The sequence below is a fragment of the Anser cygnoides genome, chromosome 32 (genome assembly GCF_040182565.1).
Source record: "Anser cygnoides isolate HZ-2024a breed goose chromosome 32, Taihu_goose_T2T_genome, whole genome shotgun sequence".
Classification (NCBI taxonomy): domain Eukaryota; kingdom Metazoa; phylum Chordata; class Aves; order Anseriformes; family Anatidae; genus Anser; species Anser cygnoides.
In genome coordinates this window covers 2,983,496-3,006,017 of record NC_089904.1, presented here as the reverse complement: position 1 = coordinate 3,006,017, position 22,522 = coordinate 2,983,496, and the positions used below count along the sequence as shown (strand labels likewise).

At 65.7% G+C, this 22,522-nt stretch overlaps 1 protein-coding gene across 5 annotated transcripts; it reads right to left on the bottom strand.

Annotated features, from left to right (window-relative positions):
• Positions 1 to 169: 169 nt before the first annotated feature.
• Positions 170 to 21,893, bottom strand: IKZF4 (IKAROS family zinc finger 4). Of its 5 annotated transcripts, none has more exons than XM_066985508.1 (8): positions 21,794 to 21,892; positions 16,617 to 16,671; positions 12,582 to 12,686; positions 8,660 to 8,920; positions 8,331 to 8,498; positions 3,821 to 3,970; positions 2,857 to 2,988; positions 170 to 2,620 (listed from the first exon to the last, which is right to left on the bottom strand). In XM_066985508.1, exons 2-8 carry the CDS (start codon positions 16,654 to 16,656, stop codon positions 1,896 to 1,898), a joined length of 1,581 nt encoding a protein of 526 aa, XP_066841609.1. In that variant the 5' UTR covers positions 16,657 to 16,671; positions 21,794 to 21,892; the 3' UTR covers positions 170 to 1,895. The 5 variants fall into 5 exon arrangements, with proteins under 5 accessions (XP_066841609.1, XP_047911580.1, XP_066841610.1 ...); XM_048055623.2 differs by lacking the exon at positions 21,794 to 21,892 and adding an exon at positions 12,318 to 12,444 and having other exon boundaries at positions 16,617 to 16,634; XM_066985509.1 differs by lacking the exon at positions 2,857 to 2,988 and having other exon boundaries at positions 21,794 to 21,893.
• Positions 21,894 to 22,522: the final 629 nt, after the last annotated feature.

The window sequence follows — 22,522 nt, the reverse complement described above, 5'->3', positions numbered from 1 at the left end:
ACCCTAGGGGGAGCCGACCCCCCCTAAGCCCCCCTTTGTGGGGGGGAAGCCCCAAGGGCCCTGTGTCCCCCCCAGACCCCAGAGGGACCCCAGAGGGACCCCTTGGCCCTGGCCCCAGCCCCAGCAGCCCCCCAGCCCCCCAGGAGCGACGCGGCCGGGGGGGGGGGCGTTAAATTACTCCGGTTTATTTATAACAGACCTTCAGCCAGTACAGTACAAAACTTACAGTAGTAGATCTCCATTACACAAATAGGTACTTACAATATCTTACAGATACAAAAAGCTGCTGCGGTAAGAGCTCGGGGGGGGGGGGGGGGGCAGGGGGGGGGGGGGTTTGTTTTGTCCAAAAGCGAGTCTAACCTCACAAAAAAGGGGAAAACCAAGACGACAGCAAATCCATGAACGCTCTACAACTGAAAACTCGTCGGGAAGGAAGGAGCGGCCGTAGCCGGGAGGGGCGGGGTATTGCACATCATCGTTTTGTTCTTCATACATCTGATTAAAAAATATAGATATTTACACAAGTAAAGCGACCTGGAGTTTTACAAAATTCCTACATTTGTCTTAGACTCTCTTACAGGTAAAAGAAAAAGAGACGGAAAGAAAAGGCCGAGCTTGGGGGCAGCCGAGCTCCCGGGTCTGCTTTTGAAGCCCCTTCTGGGGGCGGGGGGGGCACGGCGGGGAGGGGGCAGGCAGCACCGAGCGGCCCCCCCTCCCCCCCGAGACCCCCGAAGCCCCCCAAAGGCGGCTGCCCACCGAAGGCCTGAAGCTGGGGAAGCTTCGTCCCGGGGGGGCTCGGCGGAGCGGGGCTGGGGGAGGTGCCCCCCCCGCCAGCACCGACAGGCCCCGAGGTGTCCCCGTGGTGCCGCCGTCCCGGACACGAACACCGCCGACGGAAAAAAGCAAGAAAGGAGAAGGAAAAAAAAAAATTAAGAAAAAAAAAAAACCAAAAACGAGCGAAAAAAGAACAGATCGGGGCAACAGGCGTTGCCGACTCGTGAGGTGGTTTTGTTTGTTTTCGTAGAAAAAAGAACAGCCTTTGGTTTCGACCTCAGGAGAGCAGTCTGGCGAGCTGCTGCTGAGCGACCTCGGTGCCCGGGGGGGCCTCGGTGCCCCCCGCTCGCCGTTTTTGGTTATCGCCCCCAAAAACGCAGCTCCCTCCCCCCCCCCAGGGCCCCTCGAGCTGGGACGCCGGGGCGGCGAGGAAGAGGAGGGAACCGCAGGGAGAGCGGAGCCTTCGCCCCGGCCCCACCGGGCTCTGGTTTTCCTTCATTTCTCGGAGCGACCCCGAGCCCCCCCGGGACGGGGCCGGGCTCGGGGTTGGGGGGGAAGCCCCCGCCGGGAGGAGGGGGTCCTGGCCTTGCCCCCCCCCCCCCCCCGGTGTTAAACCCATGATGAGCCCCCCCGGCACCCACGGGGGAGGAGCGGCCAGAGCGGGGCAGCCCGGGGGGGTTTTAGCACCTAATGTGAGGTTGGGTCCGGCCGCGGGGCCGGCACGGGATGCTGGGGGGGGGGGGGGGGACCAGTCTCAGAAATTCAAGCGAGACTTTGGGGGTGGAAAAAGTTATAAAAAGAGAAACTAAGCAGCTCAATAAATAACAGAGGGAGGTGGAGGGAGAGGAAAGCACAAAAAAGTCCGTTAATATTTAAATAACTCCATTTATAAAAAGGCAAATTGTTAAGAGCTCCCCCTCTCCGGGGTGGTTGTTTTTTTTTTTTTCAGTTATCGATTATTTTTTTTTTTTAAATATTTTTGTAGCCAAAGTCAGTGCAAAGGAGTATAAAAGAAAAACCAACAGTTCCATGCCCTAAGGGTGGAGGGGCTGAGCTAGAGACAGAGGAGGAGTGGGGTCAGGCCTGGGGGGCTCGGGGGGTGTGTGTGTCGGGGGGGGGGTTTAGCCGACTTTATGCTCGCCCCGCACTATGTGGGAGGAGAACTCGTACCGGTCCTGGCTGTGGTAGCCACAGATGTTGCATTCGAAAGGGTCTCTGAAGCCGTGGCAGCCCATGTGGATGGTGAACATGACGTGGTCGAGGAAGAGGATGCGGCAGTGCTCGCACTTGAAGGCCCTGATCTGCTCCCCGTCCTCGTTGACCACGCGCAGGGCGTCTTTGGCTGAGCTGGGCGTGGAGCGGGCGGCCGGGGGCCCCTCCGGCACCTTGGGGTCCTCTTTGGCGTAGGCTGGGCTCTGGCGGCTGCTGGCGCAGTTCCCCGCCGCCAGCTGCGACGTCCGCTCCTCGTGGTTGCTCTCCGTGTCCGTGGAGTCCTGGCAGCCGTTGCTGGGCGAAACGCCCGGCTCCCGGCCCCGGTACACCACCTGCACCCCGTCCGCCACGTCCTCGTGCCCCTCGGCGGCTTCCCGGCTCCCCGGCATCTCCAGGCGGCCCGGCAGGGGCTGGACCTGGGTGTAGACGGAGCTGATGACGGGGGTGACCTCCGAGATGCAGTTTGTGGGGGGCAGCCGGAGCGGGCGCAGGTGCTCGCCTCCCATCAGGGACAGGGAGCTGCCGTAGGAGGGGTCCAGGGGGTGGTGGGCCGAGACCATCTCCACGTCCTTCTCGAAGCCGGTGTTCACGTCAAAGGGGAGGTCGGAGAGGGCGAATCGCATCTGCTTCTCCCCTGCGGGAAGGAGACGGTGTCAGAGCGGGTGGGCCGGCCCCGGGGACCCCATCCCGTCCCGGTCCCGTCCCGGTCCCGTCCCATCCCTCCCCGGCCCCGCGGGGATGAAAGGCGCTATGCGAGCGGCAGCGGTGTGCCCAAGTGCAGAGTCTGAGCCCGTGGGGGCCCCGGCAGCCGGGGGCTGCTCCTCGCCCTCCTCTCCTGTCTGCCCAGGAAGCAAGGGGGCAGCCCCTTACCCACGAATTTCTGAGGTGTCGATCGTTTCCGTTTGGTGAGGCTGTTCGCCAGCCGGTCAATAAACGTCGGCCGATCGGACGAGGGGTGAAGCAGGGAGTCCGGCACTATCTCCAGGTCTCGCATCTCGTCACCTGGCAAGACAAGGGGAACCCGGTCAGCCAGCAAGCGGGGACGGGGCGAGCGGGATGGGCATCCTGCGGCCCCGGCCGGAGGCTCGAGGCTGCGCCGGGGCGAGAGGAGCCGGCTTCAGGGGGTTGAAGCTCCCTCGCCTCTACTGCTGCCTCTCGAAGCCGTCCCGGAGGGACCGGCCCCGCTTCACCGCTGGCGAAGGCGGCTTTTCCCTTCCCGTGCCGTCAGTTACAGCTCATCTGGTCAGCGCCTCTGCGCGGCCTTACCCGACACACCTCGCCCCAGTCCCGGCGGCTCCGGCGGGATCGGGTCTGGCTCCAGCAGGGCGAGGAGCCAGAAATGCGCCAGGTTTGGTTCTGCGCCAGCGCAGCACGCGCAGGGAGCCATCTCCGGGCTCCGTGGAGGAGCAAGAACGCGCTTCCAAGCCACGCGGAGCCCGCCCGCCAGGGTGAATTCCCTGCATCACGGCGGTGTTAACTGTGTTTTGTTATTTATGGAAAACATTTGGGGAGTCCTCGCACTCGGACAGGAGCGTGTCCGCTCAGGGGGTTTGCCCTGCCTGGCTGCCGGCACGGGGACGGAGAAGCGAGGCGACTCTTTGCACTTGTGCCAGCCCGCGGCACGAACCAACGCACGCATAGCGCCTTTCATCCCACGACCGCGGCGGCACAGGACGGCCCCGGGGCTCGGGGCTCTCCGCCTCCCCCTTTTCTGCTGGGAAGGATGAGCCCGAAGCAAAGCTCCGTCAGGCAGACACAGCGCTGGGGGCGAGCCCACCCCGTGGTCTCCCACCCCCGGTGCCCGCCCGGGGCTGCCAGATGCCGCGGTACCGACCTTGCTGGCTGGCCAGCGACTGCGGTTCAGTGTTGAGACTCTGCAGGTAGTTGTGGCACCGCTCCTTGTGCTCCTCCAGCGTGCTCTGCTGCTTGTAGCTGCGGCCGCAGTAGTTGCACTTGTAGGGCTTGCCGACGGTGGGGGAGGAGACTGCAAAACATGAAAGCAAGAGCCTGGCCATGAGAACACATAAATTGCCGCTGAGCCGCCGCAGCCACCTCGCCCCAGAGCCCGGGAAGGGCTGGAAGCGAGTCCGGAGGCGAGGGAAGCAGCGGGCTGCCTGCATGTAAGGCAGCCGCCGGCGCAGCGCCCCATCTAGCTGCGCCGTGCAGAAAGGCACCAGCACCAAACCCGCCCTGCTCTGGCACCTCAAGCGCGAGCGTTTTTCGTCGATGCCGCCTGCAGAGCGCGGGCCCGGGCACCGCTGGCTCTCTGGTGCGCTCAAAACCATTTCCAGAGCCGGGAAGGAGACCCGTACCTCCCGGCGCCGAGCCCAGCTTTCCTCCCGGTCACCCCGAAACAGAGGGGGCCGAGCCAGGCAGACGAGCTGCCTCCTCCAACGCTCCCTGCCAGAGAGCAGGGGAACGCGCCCGGATCCTGACGGACGGAGGCTGTGACAATAAATCAGAACGGCGCCGCTCGGCTGCGACAAACCACCTCTGACCTGCCTTTTATCTGCTCTCTGCGCCCGCAGACCTCGGGGCCGCGGGTTTCTGGCAGCCGCCTGTCCTCGTTACGCACCGCCAGGTAAAACCCCGACGGCAAAGGCGGCGTTTCGGGAGGGCAGCTGGAAACCCCCCCCCGGCCTCCTGACCGCCACCGAGCATTTCTTCACCCTCCATCCGCCGCGGAGCGCTCAGCGGCTCGGCCAGCGCCTGGCTGCGGACGCGCGCCGCGACTCGTGGCAAGACGCTCGTCAGGCGCATTTTCACTCTCGTCTCTCCCAATTTTCCCACTTCTGACTGCAAATGGCCGCGGCCGCCCAAGGTCGGCGGGCAGCCCCACTGCCTGGCGGCTGCCAGACAAAGGAGAGCAGCCGCGACGCGCCGAGGGCCCGGCGCTGGGCTGCGCACGCGGCGTCATTACCGGCGCGTCTTCAGCAGCGGGCCACTCACGGCGACAAACCCCGGCACCTCCCGAGGGGGGGGACGGCAGCTCTGGGAGCCACTCGCGTTCCCACCGCGACTCGTGGGTCACCGTCTGCGCGGGGGACGGGGAAACGCGGGCGCTGACACCGGGGTTTTGTGCCGCTCGCCGGGCGATTTGCGAATCGAGCGCGTTAGGGCAGCGCCTAGGCGGAGAGGGGCGACATCCCGGAGCGCGTGCCCGGGGGGAAGGGGCGAGGATGAGCCCCCCCGCGGTGCCGGGAGCGACGCTGCGCTCTTCCTCCTCGCCGCGGGACGGGAGCCGCTGCCGGGGGTGAGCAGCGGCGCGGTTACGGCCACCTCGGAGCCCTCCAACCCCCGCGCCCCGGCCGTGCTGCCCGCCCAGACCGGGCTCTTTCTGTTCCCGTCAGCATTAAGGGTTGTTTTCAGCATTTTTGCAGCTTGCGGTTTAACCTTTAGAAGGTGCCTCTGAAAAGCACCTGCTGGGGCCGCGGCTGAACGCTCGTTTGCCCCAGCCCCAGGATTTGCAGAGGGAGCTGTGGTGCCGCTGGCCCGGCCGAGCCGCAGCAGGTCCTGGAGCCTCCCCTGGAGTTTCCCCGCGGAGTATCCAGGTTGGAAATGGGCCCAGAGGAACCGATGACAAGCGCAAACCTCCCCTGCTGGCCCCCCCCATGCGGCAGCACCGTCACTGAGCGGCCGAGCTTTGCTTTACCCCAGCCCCAAGGGAGGCGAGGACGCCGCTGGGCTCCAAGCAGGAACACACGAACGTGCGCTGGGAATTTATTCCTCAAACCCCGCGACCCAGACGCTGGAGCCTCGGCTCCAAATTCCGTTCTCTCTCACTAACCCCCATCGCTCGCTCAGCTTTTACCCGTCAGGGTTCAATAAACGGCTCGGTCCCGTCGCTCCCCGACAAAACCACCCGACCCCGTGCCCACAAAGCCCTCCCGGGAGCCCCACGGGGGTCGGGGCTGTCCATCCGCGCTGGAGCCATCGCCCCACGCCGGCAGCAGGCTCGCGGCCAGCTCCGGGCTGACCGCAGCACGCGGCGAGCCCCAGGATCGCTCGCTCTGGGGCTGCAGAAAGGGCTGAGAGGCAGAGGGGTCCCCGGGGACGGGCGGCTCGGCTCAGCCGTCCCGGGGTGGGGGGGGGGGGGGGGGCTCAGCCTCTGATCTATTTCGGAGCCACGCGGCGCGTTTGATCTGGATTTTAATACCTCACTTTTTTGGACGGCACGTCTTCCGAGATGAAAGCCGCCGCGTCCCCCGTGGGGACGGCAGGAGACGCGCACGCCTCAGTTGAGGGGAGAGGGAGGGAAGAGCCGGCCCCGCCGCCTTCCACCCGGGCAGGGGAGCCGCTCGGCTTCTGCCTGTGAAATCCACATTAAGCGAAGCTTTTCTCGGTAATTAGCTCCCGCAAAGACTAATTGCTGTTTGATATGTTGCGAGGGCTTGTCCCATTTCTGTCTCTCCTGCCTCGAGGACTCGCAGGCACCCTTGCCGTGCCCGGCAGCGGGGAGAGGCTGGCGCAGCCCCGAGTCTGCACCAGGGGCGCTGAGCACCCAGCTCCGGGCACCCTGCGAGGCCACAGGCGGGGGGCAGGCACAGCCTGGGGGGGGGGGATTTCATCCCACGGGAGGAGACGTGGCCACGGGGCCCACGAACGGCCTCGGATCTTGGTGCCAGGCCAGGTTCAGGGTCCCTGGAGGCACGTCAGTTAGCTGGCAGAAAGCCCCAGGAGCTCGTGGCAGGGCTCCGAGCGCGGTCTCGCCGGCCCCGCGTGTCCTCCCCACGAGACCTCAGCCCCGCAGAGCCCTGAGAACCCACAGCCCGCACTCGCTGCCCTTGGATGGGGAGGGTTTAAAAACACCAAAAAAAACACCCCCTTCCTAGCGGGACCCCTGCAGAGCCCGTCGGGCCGATGCCCAAAGCCCCGGCAGCTCCTCCCGGGTGCTGCCCGAGGAGGAGGAGGAGGAGGAGGAGGGATGGAGCCGACCGCCCCGGGCTCTTCCCGTGCATGGCGGGGAGCCGCGCTGTCACCGGGGTCTGGCTTTCCTCAGCCTCCAAGCAGGGCAGGAGGAGACGCAGGCGCTCTTTGCTCTCTGGAGTCGATGACAGGAGGGTTTTTGCCTCCAACAACCAGCTCCTTTCTTTTTTTTTTTTTCTTTTTCTTCCCCCCCCCCACCCCTTAAAGATAAGGAAGGATTCCAGGGAAAGGATTTCCCTGCCTTTTTGTCCCCGTAAACTGGCAAAGCCCCAGGCCGTTAACCTCACCCCTTCCCCGGGGAGGAACGGACTCTTCCGATCACCTTGGTATCGAAACGCCACCTGCGTTCCGCACGGGCTGCGGGACTGGGCACGGGACCAAAAGGGCTCTGCACCGAGCAGCAGATTTTTCCCTTTGCGGAGGGGATGCCCAGAGACGACGCAGAGCGGGCGGAAAGCTCCCGCAAAAGCCCCGAGCCTCCTCCCACGCAGGCGCCAGGTGAGAGCAAACAGCCCCAGCCCCGCGCCCCGGGGACCAAACTGCTCCAATTCCCCTCCCGCACCTCCAGGAGGGTCCCGGGTGCGTAGGGGAGGGGAAATAAATCCCCAGAGAAAGGGCGAAGCGGGAAGATTCAGACGGGAGCTAAAACCCGCAGCATCGCACCCTGCGGCGGGAAGGGGCGAGGGGCAAAACCCTAAGAAAATGGGGGCCGCGAGGGGGGGAGCAGGCTGCTGGGCTCCGAGCAAGCCTGCGATGAGCACGGGCTCCTCGGAGGAGCCGGTTTTCCCTTAAAGGAAGCACGCAAGACACTCGTTTCCATGCGGGGCGCTCGAAAGGTTAGAGAGGGGGGAGCCGCAGGTGTTCAAAGCCACCGGCGCCACCTCGAAAAGCCCCGGCAGCACCGCGGAAGCGCGCGGGTGCGCAAATCAAGGGCGAGCGAACGGCGAGGCAGGGGGGGCCGCTGGCGCGCCCCACTCCCACCCGTGGCCCCAGCCAGCCGTTACATCACGGAACCGGAGGGTGAAAACCACATCTCAAATGTCACATTTCTAAAGGACAATGTCAAAACAGCACAAACAAAACCCCTCGGTGCTCGTTTTTCGCTGGGGCAGGGCACACCCAAGGGTGGGACCTATCTCGACTCAATAAAATCTATTAAACATTTATCTTTACAAGAAAGAGATGCAATAATCCCCCGGGAACTACTGGCAGGCAGCAGCACGAAGCCTCCCAGGCGCCCCCGCAGCCGCCGCGGCCCCCGGCCGCCGCCACCTCCCCAGGCCCGGGCACTGCCCTCGGCCGCGCCACGGGTCCGGGAAGCCGCACGCTGTCGAGAGCTGGGCTTTTGCTCCCTCTCCACGTGTTCCTCCCCTGCCTCCTCCTCCTCCTCCTCCTCCTCCCCGGCCACGGCCACCCACCGGAGTGCGTCCGCAGGTGGCCGGTGAGCGCGTCGCGCCGGCGGCAGGCGTAGTTGCAGAAGGGACATTTGAAGGGCTTCTCGCCGGAGTGCAGCTTGATGTGGCGCAGGAGGTTTCCCTTCTGAGTGAAGGAGGCTCCGCACTGGTTGCAGTGGAACGGCCGTTCTCCTGCGGGACGAAAAACCCTGCCTGAAACCCTGCTCCGAAGCGTTTGCCGCGGCCCCAACGGAGCACGCAGCCCACAGGCGCTCGCCGCCGGGCCTCAAGGAGCCCGCAGCCCCCCCGAGCCCACCCTGCCCCGCTCAGGCAGCCTCGGGGCCGCCGCTCACCGGTGTGGCTGCGCTTGTGCACCATCAGCACGTTGGGGCCGATGCACACCATGCCGCAGATGTCGCACTTCAGCTTGCCGTTGGGCAGCCGGATGCCGCCAGGCGAGTGCGGCTCCTGGCCCGTCCCGTCGCAGTAGCCCAGGGGCTCCGAGAGCGAGTCCTCCACGATGACGCTGTCCTCCTTCTCCAGCATCCGCTCGTCCTGCGACAGCAGCCGGCTGGCTTCCTCATCGCTGTACATCTCCACCTTGATCGAGTTCGCTGCAGGCAGGCAGAAAAGGACAAAACGCGGTCAGGGCAGGGGAGAAAACCGGAGTTAAACAGGCTCGGAGTACGGTTTAGGCAAGGCTCACTCCTAAAATAAATACTGCCGATGCGCTAAGTGAATTGTTTGTGGCAAACGCGCATCTTCTTGTCCTGTTGACTACTTAAGAACAGACATCGAGCACAGATCACGAGAGGTTATGGGCCGGACAACTTGTTTGCACACCCCGAGGACTGCTGCTTTGCATCCTGCCCCGTGAGGCGACCAACCGAAGGCAAAAAAAACACGTTTTGTTCCCTGTATTCAAAGACAGAGGGTGAAAGAAAAAGCACTTGTGCTGTTAGAGTACTTCAGAGGAAGCAGAAGACACCGGATTTTGACACTGAATCAGTAAAGGCTCAACATTTACCGGCAGACAGCGCCCAGCACGAGCCTCTCAGAGCCGGTAAATCCCCTCTCGCTAGAGAAAACCTCCAGTTCCGAGATCCCACCTCTGCCTAAAGACCTGGGATCCGCCAGGGATTTAAACGGAGCACGCAGACACCAACAGGACGGCGGGAGGCGAGCGCGCAGCCACCCGCAGAGCCTTCGGGCACCGTGAGCCCCCGCGCACTCGGGTGACGAAGCAGAGAACTGGGTGGGGGCGATGCCGGCCCCCGGGGACAGGTCCCACGGCCATGGGCTGGAGGTGGCCCCGTGCAGCCGCCCCGCGGCGCTTCGGACCCCACGGCAGCAGCGAGGCCGGGGAGGGGGGAACGGTGCTGGGGGAGGCGCAGAAGAACCACGTCCAGCGCCTGCTTGCTGCGGGCCGGAGCCAGAGGAGCGCGCGAGGAGGGCGCCGCGGCGCAGCAGGGCCCCTCCTGCCGCTACCTTTCCTTCCTCCCGCGGCACCAGGAGCGGGGCGGCTGCGCCAGCCGTGACCTACATTCCCGGCCGCTCCGATGCGCGGTGGAATGCCGCGAATCAAACCGGCCCCGAGAGGACGGCCGCTGGACGGCGACGGCTCCTCCGCGCAGGCAGGGAGGGGAAGACAGCTCCTCTCCTCCGTCCCGACGCCGCGTTTCAGCCTCCGTGCCCTCGGCGAGGAGCCGCCTGCTCGGGGAGCGAGCCCTTAACTGATCGGGGCGGGAAGTTTCCTGCCACCCCGAGCGCGGGAGGGAATCCCCCCGGGGAGGCTCCGGGCGCTCTCCAGCCGGGGACGGCCGCTACCTGCTCCCCTCGCGCTGGTCCCGTCAGGCCGGAGGCTGGCGGCGGTGCGGGAGAGAAACCAAATCCAGGTCACCCACATGGCAATGCACTGAGCCCGCAGGCTTAAACAAAATATTTACAGAATCCCTTGAAATATCAGATTCTTATTTCTTCCATTTAAAGCAGGAGGCTCTTCCCAATCCCTTAAGAGGAGAACTGTGGGGGCTGGAGGAAGCTGAACTTTATATACACAAAGGAGACTTCTGCTGCCTGGAGGGAAGGAGATTACGGCGTCCAAGCTGCCTGGTGGAGACAGGCGTGAGAACCAAGCAGCCTGAGCACAACCGTGCAGAAATCCCAGAAGCTTCCAGATCCGATGCCGATGCGACCCCTGGGGCTCGTTCGGCTCCTTGTGGGAGGCGGAGGGCTCTCACCCGCGGGCCGGGGCACACAGGAGGTTCGCTCCACGCTGCAGACCGAAGCGAGCCCCGCGGGGGGGTTCACGAAACCCCTCGGTAAGATCCCAGACGCCCAACCGGCCGCGGGATTTGACCTTTAAAACCGGAGGGGGCCCTGAACCAACTCCAGCACCGGCTGAGGCGGGGACGATCCTTCCTGGCGGGCGAGCAGGAAGGCTCGGCGTTGCTTACCGGGAGGCCGCGTGATCACCGGCGTGCCAGCACCGTCGCTGTTGCTGCCTCTGTCTCGGGGAGACCTCCTGCACCCCCAGGGGGGCAGCCGGGGGCCCGCTGGGCGAGGGGAAGGCCCCTTTCGTGCCGCCCCCGGCACGGCGCGGCCCCGGCTCTTCCTCGGAGCTAGGTACGGCTTCGCGAGTGGGGATTAGCGAGGAGCAGCAGCAGCATGGAAGTGATTCATCCGAGACCGCGGGGAGTTTATTGCAGGGTGAGGAGCCCAGGAATTCTGGCGCGCGCTGCCCTCCTTCCCCTGCTGCCCGCAGACAATGCTGCCTTCCCGGAGAGGCTCTCAGCAACGGCAGCTATGCGGACACCCCGCTTTGGCAACCAGAGGCGCTCGCAGGCCGTCTGCCGAGCCACTGGCCAAAGCCACCGCTGGCTGCAGCCCCGGGAGGAGGCTCCGCAGCTGAAGCATTCCTGGGGGAAGCACAACTTTTTCTTTCCTTCTTTCTTTGTTGGACGGTGCCACCACGCTCCGCTGGGAGCATCCAGGAGCCCCAGCGCGAACGGACGCCTCTGTGCACAAACACGAAGTGAAAAGCTCCTCTCTCGGTGGCAGGAGCTGCCTGGATGAGTTGACGTTTGCTGCACTTTGATTTTCATTTTTTTTTTTTCCCGTTCCCCCGGGGACTTATTTTTTTTTCCTGGGCAAAGAAGGGAGGCCAACTATTGTTCTGTAATTCTCCTTTCAGAACCAATGCAGAGTCCGGTCTCGCTGGAGAGAAGTCTCTGCTGGCAGAACAGGTTATATAATATTCTTGCTCCTCTGGGGCACGATGCTTGCTGGATGAACCAGCTGTGAAGTCAAGTCAGATCAGAGGCAATACCATCACCGGCATCCTGCTGTTAAAGGGGAAGGGTTCGTTATTGTCCCTTCAGCCAGTCCACGTGCTCAATTCCTTTTGCTTCTGATGGAGCGAAAAGGCTGCCTCGTCTCTCTGAACGGTTCTCTGCGGAAAATCTGAGATTTAATTTCTTCGCAGGGCTTCTAAGCACTTTTATAGGGCAAATGCAAAATAAATAGTAAGCAAGAAAAGGGGAAAAAAAAAATGGGAACAGAGGTAGTTCGCATTACCCCTCCTGAAAACTTTTTTATTTTTTTAAATCTCGGTTCAGAACGAGCCACCCCGTAACGCCAGGACCAAACCAAGACGTCCCAGCCACCAAGCGCTGGGAGCGCACGTGGATAAATCCCGGGGGAGTCCCTCTGCTACGGAAAAGCAAGGCGCAATTATCTGCTAGGAGCTGGGAGGGAGGGGAGATCAAAGCAGGGGCAGTCTCCAGGCATCAGCAAGTCAACGGGTAGAGACGCCCGACCCTCGCTCCTGAGCACAGAGCACGATTCGAAGCGGGACTTGCCAACTTATCTCGTCTCAGCGCTCCTTCTCCTCTTGCGTCAACGCTACTTAGCAGCACGTACGGACATGGAAACTTGACTGGTGCCCTGAGAAGGCTGCGATGTAAATAGCCTCTCTCCAGGCTCGGGCTCCGTCAGCCCTGCTGGACTCACCCAGAGAAACATCCCATTTCCCACCAGTGTGCCAGGAACAACGAGGGACAGACCGGGACAGCTCGGCAGTCAGACCTATTTTACGGCGGGAGGCTCTTAAATATAATCTAAAAACCAGTTTCATTCACTTTAAAAAAAAAAAAAAAAAGAGAGAATTCAGTCAGCAGAGACGGGGAAGGAGAAGAAACCCGTCCCAGTGGGAAGCCAGAATTATGTCAGGCCTGGGGACACCACGGCCACTCGCCGCGGGGCCGGCGTACTCACCACTGAGTGAGCGGCTCGGGGAGGAGTGCTGGCTGTTGGGCGTGCTCACCGCGGGTCCCACGATGGCCGAGCTGAACTCCTTCTCCAGAGAGGAATCCCCGCTGCCTTTGGGAACAGGGAGGAGGGAGAGAGACGTGAGCGAGGCCCGAGGCTGCCCCGCTCTGCCCTTGCCTAGCCCAGCCGATCCCCCGGCCCCCTTCCCACAGGGGCCGCGGGCGGACGGGACCCTTTGGGACCCCTCGGCCGCGCACGCCGGCGCGTGCCTGGAGCCAGGCCCCTGCCCCTTCAGGCTGGAAACGCGGCAGCGATGCTGCCCGCGAGGAGCCGCCAGCCCTTCCCGTGGCCCCGGCCGCGCCGCGCGAACGGGGAGGGCGAAGCGCTCCGTGATGAAAAGTGCAGAAGCTCCGCGGTCTCCGTCGGCACAGCTGGGAATGTTATTTCTAAAGGCTCGCGTCTGGAGGCTGCTCTCCTCTCGGCGCGCTCTGAGCCCAGCTCGTCCCATCGTCTGGCGACTGCGGGGCCGCGGAGCTCGCCAGCCCCGCCGGGCGCGGGGAGCAGCGGGGGGCAAACGCCCGCGGTCAGGCGGCGCGCGCTGAGCCGCCGCTCGGCTGGGACCGGCCGGCAGCACCCGCGACCCTTCGCAGGCCCCCCTTCGGGGACGTTTTCCCCTCCTCCCGGGGTCACAGCGGCTTCGAGCAGGGCTGGCGAGCTGCTGCCGGCCGGTCCGAGCCACGAGCACCCCTAAGGGAGGCGAGACGAGGTTAGGAGACCGCCGAACGGGGAGCCCCGCTGAGAACGGCCCCGCGGCGGTCGCAGAGGGACAGGGGCACATCCTGCAGCCCCGTCCCCCAGCAGCCGCTTCAGGTGGGGCCCGAGCCTCTCGGAGGGGTTTCGGTGCCACACGTCGGGAGCTGCGCCCCAAGCACACCTCACCGGATGCCGCCACGAGGGCTCGGGCGCTCCCCTTCCCTCTCTCCCTGCCCGCGCAAGAGACTCGAGACCCCCACGGGCGCCCCGTGCCCACCTCCGCGCCGCTTCTCCCCCTCCACGAACGCACCGAGGGCGAGCGGAAACAGCGCCGGGTTGTCGGGATCCTTCCCCCCCCCCCGGCTCCCGTTCCGCCCGCGTTATTTAACCTTGCCGGAGAGCCCCCGAGCGTTACCACAGCCAACTCCTTGGAAACAGCCGGCCGCGCGTGCATGTCGGTGCCTCCCTGGCAGGGCGGCCGCGGCCGCTCACCTTCCAGGAAGAGCCGATTCCTGGAAGCGAGGGACGCGGCCGTCGCTTTACCGGCAGGCGGCACGGCGAGCGGGGAGCCGGGCTGCGCCGCTCTCCTTGGGACGGGAGGCGCGGCGGGGGCTCGGCAGCCGGGCGCGGGACCCCAAACGGCACCCAGAGGGGCCCCGATGCCCACAGGACAGCGCCGCCCCCAGCACCGTCCTCCTGTCACCGGGGCTCCGACCCCCCTGCCTCGGCGGGGGGCACGGAGGTGGGGTCCCCAGCCCCAGAAACGGGGCGCCGATTTCCCCCCGAGCCTCGCGGGAGGCGCAGCTCCCCGCTCAGACCTCGGCTCTCACCCAGCTCCCTCCTCCGGATCCCGAAGCGGCTCCTGAACGGCAGCACCGCGGCACAACCGAGCCGATTGCGGCGCTCAGCCCTCCCCGAGCCCACCGGGACGCCCCTCGCCCTGCTGACAGCCTCCCCCCCCGGTGCCGAAGCCGCGCCGTGGGGCCGGGAACCTCCTCGCCCCGTGGCAGAAAACCGTCCGCGTCCTGCCCCGCGTGCGGCACTAAAAACCGCAGGCTTCAGGGGCGCCGACCCCGCAGCAGGGGACGGGGCTCTCCCGGGGTTTGGCACCGGGACCCCCGATCACGGGGAGGCTCCCTGGGGGGGAGGCGTGACCGCGGTGCCTGCGTTCGGCAGCGATCCCCCTCTCCCACGACTCGTCAGGCCCCAGAAACGCGGGGCCGCGTCCCCTTTGCTCCAAGAACAAGGGGAAGCCTGCACGTGGTGCGTGAGACGGCCCCGCTGCCCCCCTACGCCCGCCCGCGGCCCGGTTCTCCGAGGAGCTTCGAGCGCTCGGCCCCGTTCTCAGGTGCCAGGGGACGTGCGGCGGTGCCGGGAGGGTGAGCGGTACCGGCACACCGGGGGGGCTCTCGCCCACCTCTGCCCTGCTCCTGCCCCTCCGCGTAACGCCTCTGCCTCCACCGGAGCCATCTCACAACGGGCTTATTTTCTGTGAAGGATTCAAAGGAGGAGAAAAAAAAAAAAAACGCAAACCCGATTTCACCTTCTTTAAGAATTTCCGGGCTTTCGGTTACCTTGCTATTTGACAAATGTCAACTTTTTTTTTTTTTTTTATTTTTTTTTTAAGAGAGCTCGTTTAATTCAACATATTTCGCAGAAACAAGTTTCGAGAGCTCTGCTGTTCATTTCCTCCAGTCGTTTCAACCCCCCAGCAGCTCGGCGACCGAAAAAGCAGCTAATTAGCAGGCCCCGACCCCGGCCTTAACGAGCAGCTGATCGTCACCAGGCCCACCCCAGCCCCATGTGGCTGAGCCCGGGGGGTTCTCTGCTTTTGGGCCAGGCGAACGAGGGCTGTTCGGGGGAAATAAAGCGCTGACCCCGGTGGGGACGGCCCACGGGGCTCTCTTCTCCCCACCTTTCACCCGTCCTCCAACCGCCCCCATCCCCTCCAAGCCCCATGAGCTGCCCAGAACTCGAACCCCAGCACTTCCAGCCCCGGGGAGGGACGGAGGTTGTGCCCAGAAAGGCTTTTCCTGCTGCCTCCTTTCTGGGCTGCCAGGAGCGCAGGGAAGGGGGCAGCTCGCCCACGAAGCTCCCGAGGGAAAAGCAAAGCCGGAGCTTCGCCAGCGGCACGGCACCGAGCTCACCCGCGCGCAGCCGAGCCCCGCGCGAGGACGGCGGCAAGCGGCGGGGGGACGCGGCTCTGCTCAGTGGAGAACGGAGCCAAGCGAGCCAGGCAGCCCCCGGCACGGCGGGGGAAGCGTTTCGTTACTTAACAGAGGCATCCCGCAGGCCAAACCCCGGCGAACAGCAGCAGGAGCAGCTCCGAGGAGAGCCGAGCGCCAAACCCGAGCGCGGATCCTCCGGGGACCGGGGGAAGTCTCCAGAGAAAGGCGGCGCGCGCGATGAATGCGAGGGCGAGCTTTGTCGGACGGGCAGGACCCGACGTGATTTATGCAGCCGGGCGCTGCGCAAGGTCCCCCGCGCAGCTCTGTCAAGGCACCGAGGCCCAGCCGCCGCGGATCTCCCTCCCTTTTAATACTCCTCAGCTCCTGAGCTCCATCCCCGCGCCCCGGCTCCTCCAGCGGCCTCCTGCCTCTCGGGGACCCGCGGGCTGCTGCCGGCTGCGCGACTTCTGCACCCACATCGGGCCGTACCCTAACCCCACACGTCCCAGCACAGCCCAGCACGCCGAGGGGACGGCACATCGCAAGCAGCGGTCCTCCTGGGGCGCCGAGCCCCAAAAAGCCCCGCCGAGCCCCAAAAAAGCCCCGCTGAGCCCTTCCAAAAAGCAGCTTTCGCTTTCCTTGGCACGGCACGGCTGAGACCACCTGTGACACTCAAGGCCCCCCCCGTGCTCCTGAGCCGTGAGCTGGGCGCAGCGCGACCGTACAGGAGTGGGAAGCGGGGGCAAAGCCCCCGGATGCCCCGGCCCCAGGACTGCGCCCTCGGCCCTGGAAATTTCCTTCCAGCCGGGCTCGGATCTCGCCCCCAGCCGCGTGCTGGCACAGCGGCAGTGCCCCAGTAGCAGACACGCAGACGGGCACACGAAGTTCAGCGCACGCTTCCAAGGGCTGGCCAGCCACGACTCTGTAGCCGGCTGTTCGCTACGCCACGGGCACGCGGCACATCCCGGACACTTAACGGCACGCGCCGGACACGGCTCTTCAGCGCCGCCGCACAGCCTGGGGCGAAGCGAGCGGGACAGCTTACAGCCGGAGGGCAAAACCGAGCGCCTTGAAACATGAGCAACCCCAAATAAGCGGCAAATACCACGATCAGACGTACCAGATATGTAGGATCGGCCATTACAGTCTTCTATATCCATCCTTAAGGTACTTTGCTGAAAGAGAAAGCAGAGCTGAGTCAGGGCTTGCCTCCGGAGGCGCCTCGGGTGCTCTTCCTCCCGCCGAGCGGCCTCTCGCAGCAGCCCCCTCGCTCTCCCCGAGCTCCTCCGGAACGGCTTCGCCGCCGCGGCGTCACCGCCATCCCCTCCGGCCTCGCGCCAGCCCCGCCGGGGCTCGCTCCAAGCCCAACCGGCGTGACACGCGCCCGGCCAGGCGGACGAACAGCCACGGGACGGCTCGCACGGGCAACTCGCTTCCCCCTTGCCCGTGGGGAGCGGCCGCTGGGTGCCCAGGTGCCCATGGCAGGGAGGCAAAGCCTTGGGTACGGGGAGCGCCGAGCTGCGGCGTTCGGCTCCGTTTTGTCCCCGAGAGCAGCGAGGCTGGGGGCAGCGAGACCGCCGCTCCGAAGACCACGCTAAAATAAAAGGGAAATCTGTCTTGTATTTTGTTGCTCGGCACCCCACGGAGATAACGAAGGTTTTATACGTTCAGACGGGCTTTTATTCGTCAATTACGTCTGCTGTTGAAACAACAAAACGAGCGCAGTTTTAAAAACACGAGCCTCGCCGGTTAGCATGTGCTGTAATTGGCAGCTGACACGTCCCCGAAGCGGAGCGTTCGCTGCCGAGAACAATTAAAAAATGCGATAATTTGCGGAGATGAATCGTCCCCCAAAAAGGGGAATAAGGGCGACTCGCTCACACACGGAGAGGAGCGCCACGAGCTCCTCGAGGCCCCGCAGAGGGCCGGTAAGGGTGCAGAGCCTTTCCCGGGGAGCTCGGTGCCTCCTCCGAGCGGGAGAGAATCGCTCGCCCCTCTCGGACCGAGCCCCTTACAAGATGAATTTGAACCACGACTGCTTCTCGCACCAGCCTGGGCTAATTAACCCCCGGGCCTGGCCGCTGGCTCTGCGTTAATTAGGAATAAAAGGCTCTTGCCGTGCTGCCCCGCGCCCGGCCCAGCGGCACCCAGCGCGGCAGCTCCATGGCACCGGTCCTGCCTGCGCCACACCACATCGCGCCGGCCCTCGTCGCGCCGTTTGGCACCGCAGAGCCGTGCCCGGGGGCTTCTGCCCACCCCCGACCCAGTTCTGGGGGCTGCAGGGGGGTGACGAAGCTGCAGACCCCGTAATTCTGCTCCTCCGCGCTAGGCACACGCTCAGAGACCCGTCTGCTTTGCGCAAAGGGCAGGCAACGTAATAACAAAAAATCGATTTGATTTACAAAGCCCTTTCTCTCTCCTATTCCGCAACCAGGAAGCACTAAATTAAAAAGCGAGACCCGGTGCCCAGCGACCACCCTGAGGATGAGCCTCGACGGCGGTTTGCAGTACGCGGGGGGACCGCGCCGCGTCGCCCCTAAGCCCCCTCTTCCCGCCAGCGGGCGGCCCTGGGGACCTGGGCAGCGAGGAGCTGGGCTGAGAAATTAATTTCCCTCCGAGTAATCAGCTGATAATCAGCCAAACGCAACCGAGTTAAGGAGCGAGTTCTGCAACTCCTGCTCCCTACCCACACGAGCCGTCCCATTAAGGTTACGGCCAGCAAACGGCCCCGTGCCCGTTGCTCCGGGCGCCTTCCCCCTTGGAAAAGCACCCCAAGAGGGCTGGGAAGCCACGGGGGGGGACCCCAAACTCCTCCCGGGTGGAAAGCCGGGGACGAAGCCGTGCTGCCCACGGACTTCTCCAGGAACTGGAGCAGCTCAGTGCCCTCCTCCGTGCCGAAACAGGGACTTTTCCCCATGTGGCCGCGCTCAAGGAAAAAAAAAAACCATAAAATCCTCAGAACTAGCCCAGTTTAAAATAAAACCACCCTCGGTCTCCGCACGAAGCGATTTGCGGGCGCCCTTTGTGCTAGCAGAGAGGGAAGACGCCGACGGCAGTGGAGGCACCGGGTCTCTGCTCGCCGCACCAGCGCCCGGCGCTGCGGGAGACCCTCGGAGCCCCCCAAAGGAGCCAGGCAGAGCCCGCTGCCACCCTTCAAGTCCTCCCTCCCCAGCTCGAGCCGCCTCCGAACACCCAGGACAAGCCCCGAGCAGCGGGGCCAACACAAACCCTGCCCGGAGCCGCGCTGAAGGGCTCAGGGCTCGGCCCCGGTAATGTCCCAGCACCTGCGGCGAGGAGGAGGAGGAGGAGGAGGAAGGTGCAGGGGGAGCACCTCAAAGCCTTCCCTCGGGGTCAGGATGAGTAAGCGCTGTAAAGGTCCCCGCCGCTTCTTCTCCCAAAGCCTTGTTTCCACCAGCGGCGGCTGATTTTCCGACATGAGGGCTTTTTTTCCGCCTTCGCTGCAAGCAGAAGCGCGCCGAGCGACCCGGCCGCTCAAAAAAAAAATTAAAAAAATTAAAAAAAAAGAGAGAAAAGTTGGTGTCGTCGGAGAGGCTTCAAAGCCCAGCGGCCGGGCGGTGGCAGAGCCCCGGCGGCAGCGGCGGCCCCGCGCTCGGAGCGGCTCGGCAGCCGGCAGCAAAGCGGCCGGGCCGCGGGGCTCTGCGGCGTGTTTTATCCATTAGAAAATAGCTCCCATTGTTTCCGTGTTTTGAAATATATCGTTAAGGAAGACAAAGTGTCATTGCTAAAAAAAAAAAAAAGAAAACCACGTACGGAGTTAAGGCAGTCCTCCGCCTGGAAAGCGTGGCCGCCAGCAGCCTCCCGAGGCTGGCTTGGGGTGAGACCCCGAGTCCCCTCGGGCGTTTGCAGCGGCGCGAAGCAACGCCGCCCGGCACCGGCAGCTTCTGGGTGTTGCTTTAGGGACGGGAGGGAAAACTTCGCGGACCCCACAACCGAACCCCACAACCGAACCGCTCGCACCGCTCTGCCCCCCCGGGCACCCCGATGGTGAGATCAGCGCGGGAGCCGAGCAGCGCGGCCGCGACTCCTGCCCTACGTGAGACCAGCGCCCGAGAGAACAGGAGGAGGGAGAGGGAAAACCCCTTTGAGGATCCAGAGCCAAACCTCAGCTCCACGATCAAAACGAAGGCCAGCAGCCCGCACCAGGCGCATCTCCGCTCAAAGATGCTCTTTTTTTATTTACTTTTTTTTTTTTTGTTAATTTTCACCGCACGGGAGAAGCTCCTCCCGCGCTGGAAGCGCTCCGGAAGCCAAGGCGACGGGACGCGCAGCGTGCCCGGCCACCGACACAGCTTGCTTTGACGGGAAAAGCACCGCGACGTGAAATCGCTCCTCTTAAACGCGTTCCCGGTGCCCAGCGACTCCTACGAAGTTTGAATTCGGAGCCAACCCAGGGCCAGCTTTTACCACGTCTTTGTTCAGCATCTAAATCCGTGTCGTGCCCTGCAGGCACCACCGCAACGCGAATAAATAACCGCCACAAGCAGCCAAGCTGAGCCTGCGAGAGATGAAAGGACGAGCCGCGTCTCCTCAGACTCCCCTGGCAGCAAGAGGGGGAGAAAGAAGTCCCTTCTTCAGCATCCGCTCCGGCCGACGGGCAGAAACCTTCCTGCGGACCCCGGGAGGGAGGCGCCGACCTCTGCAAACGGGAGCCGCGCGCCTGAGCACCACTGTTCTGCGACCCAACGGGCGCTCGCCCACGGTTACAACGGCACCAAACCACGGGGGGCGGGAGGGGAGGCGTCCTCCGAGCGCTGTGCCCCGTGCCCCATCTCCTCCCAACGCCTTGGCGGGGTCTCCGGGGTTTTGTGCTTCAACACCCGGAGCACCGGCATGGCACCGGCGGCACCGGTACGGCACCGGCACGGCACTGGCAGCACCGGCCCGAAGCGCTTTCCAGACCTCACGGTCGAAGCCTCGCTCCCGTTTCGGGCACCCTTCGGCTCTTGGAAGCCCGGTGCCGGCCCCGTCCCGTGGTCGGGTGGAGCTGAGGCACCCGTGGAGCCCCCCGTAGGGCCCCGCGGGACACGGGAGCACATCGCCGCCCCGGGAGCTGATCCTGCAGCTGCGAGCGGGGACCAAGCGCCAGGTCCGGGGTCTCCACGAGCCCACGCTGCCCAACCAAGGTGGTCAAAACCCGGGCGGCACCAGCAGGGCGACGGACGCGGCAGAAGGGACGCGTCCTCGCTCCCTACAAGCGGCGCGAGCCGGGAATTCGCGCTGCAGGAGGCGTCGAGCCACGGAACGGAGTCGGGGAGCGCCCCGGGGGGGGAGCACCCCAGGGCTCGGGGGAGCTGCACGGGAGGGGCAAGGGCGCTGCGACCCCAGGGGGAGCGCGTTCGGGGAGAAGCAGCAGCAGGGGACAGGGCGACGGGGAAACAAACCGAGGAGGGACTCCCCCCCCGGCACAGCCACCCAAAGGGACCGGGAAGGGTCCTCAGGGCAGCTGGGGGGGGCTCTGCCCGGCACCGACCTCGACCTAACGGGGTCGGCTACAAAACCCCTCTGCCACAAGCCCCCCGCTGCAGAAACCCGCTGCGAGGCCGGGGAAGCAGCGGGGAACAGCTGCGGAAGGCGGGCAGCTGCACGGGGACGGGCAGGGCATGGAAAAGGGGGAAAGGAACCGGGGGGGGGGGGGGAAATCCCGATGGCAGCCCCAACCCCAAAGCACCCCGACCCCAACCAGCCCCAGCCAACTTCGGCGATGTTCCCCGGAGCCCCCACCCTGGGCCGGGGGCTGCCCGCCGTTCGCAGGTGGCGGCACCGGCGACCCCCCCCCCCCCGGCCGGGACTGGGACGAGGATGAAGATGAGGAGGAGGAGGAGGAGGGGGCAGCCCCGGGCCCGGAACCCCCCCCCCCCCCCCGAGCCCCGGTGCCTGAGGCTGTGCCCCCGGGGTGCCCCCCCCGGCCCCATCCCGGGGAAGCGGCGCTGTAGGGCCGAAGGGGGGGGGGGGCGACGACCCCTCCCCCAAAATCCCCCCCCCAACCCTGAGCGCCCGCGACCTATGGGGGGACCGGGACCGGGACCGGGACCGGGACCGGGACCCCCCCCCCCGCCCCGAGCTCCCCCCCCGGTGCCAGCCCCCCCTCCCCGAAGCCCCCCTCCCCAGACACCCCCCCCCTCCCCGGTACACCCCCCTCCCCCCCCCGTTCCCTCCCATCTCCCCCCCGTCCCCCCCCCCCGGTTCCCCCCCGGTTCCCCCCGGTTCCCCCCCGGTCCCCCCCCGGTTCCCCCCCGGTTCCCCCCATCCCCCCCCGTACCCCCCCCCCCTTCTCACCGGCAGGACACGGAGCGGCCCCCCCCGGCCCGGGCGTTGAGGGGGGGGTGGGGAGGGGGGGGGAGCTGGGTGCGGGGGGGGGGCTCAGCGGCCCGGCGGCGGCGGCGGCTCCATCGGCGGCGGCTTCACCTGAGGAGGGCCCGGGCCCCCCCGCCGGCCCCGAGCCACTTCCGGCCCCCGCGCGCAGCCAGGCCGCGCAGCCGAGCGCCGAGCCGCCGGGGGGGGGGGGGGGCGGCAGCGGGGGGGGGGGGGCGGGGGGGGGGGCGGCCAGCGCGGGCCGGCACCGGGGGGGCTCAGCCGAGCGCCGAGCGCGTCGAGGGCGGGCCCCGGAGGGAGGGGGGAGGGGGGAGGGAGGGAGGCAGGCGGGAGCAATCGATCGCCGATCGCCACCGGTCATCGATCGCCACCGATCGCCGATACCGTCATCGATCGCCGGTCGCCGGTGAGGCTCGCGGGGCGGGGGAAGCGACGCCACGAGAGGTGCCGGGGGTGGGACCGGGACGGACCGGGACGTACCGGGACACCCCCACCCCCCGAGGTGGGCACGCCGTGGGAACCCCGGAGAGCCGCGGGGAGGGAGGGGGGGGGGGGGGGGGGGGGAGCGGGACCGGGGGTTCCGCGAGGACCGGGGGGGTCCGCGGGGACGGGGGGGGGGTCTACGGGGACCGGGGGGGCTCCGCAGGGACTGGGGAGGGCGGTGCACGGGGACCGGGAAGGAGCCCCCGAGAC

Excerpts from the sequence above, each read along its gene's own strand:
- IKZF4 (XM_066985508.1), bottom strand. The coding sequence starts at position 16,656 with ATGGATATAGAAGACTGTAATGGCCGATCCTACATATCTG. Across the intron at positions 12,687-16,616 it reads TGGCCGATCCTACATATCTG|GCAGCGGGGATTCCTCTCTG; the intron begins GTACGTCTGATC and ends CTGTTCCCAAAG. Across the intron at positions 2,621-2,856 it reads GACACCTCAGAAATTCGTGG|GGGAGAAGCAGATGCGATTC; the intron begins GTAAGGGGCTGC and ends TCCTTCCCGCAG.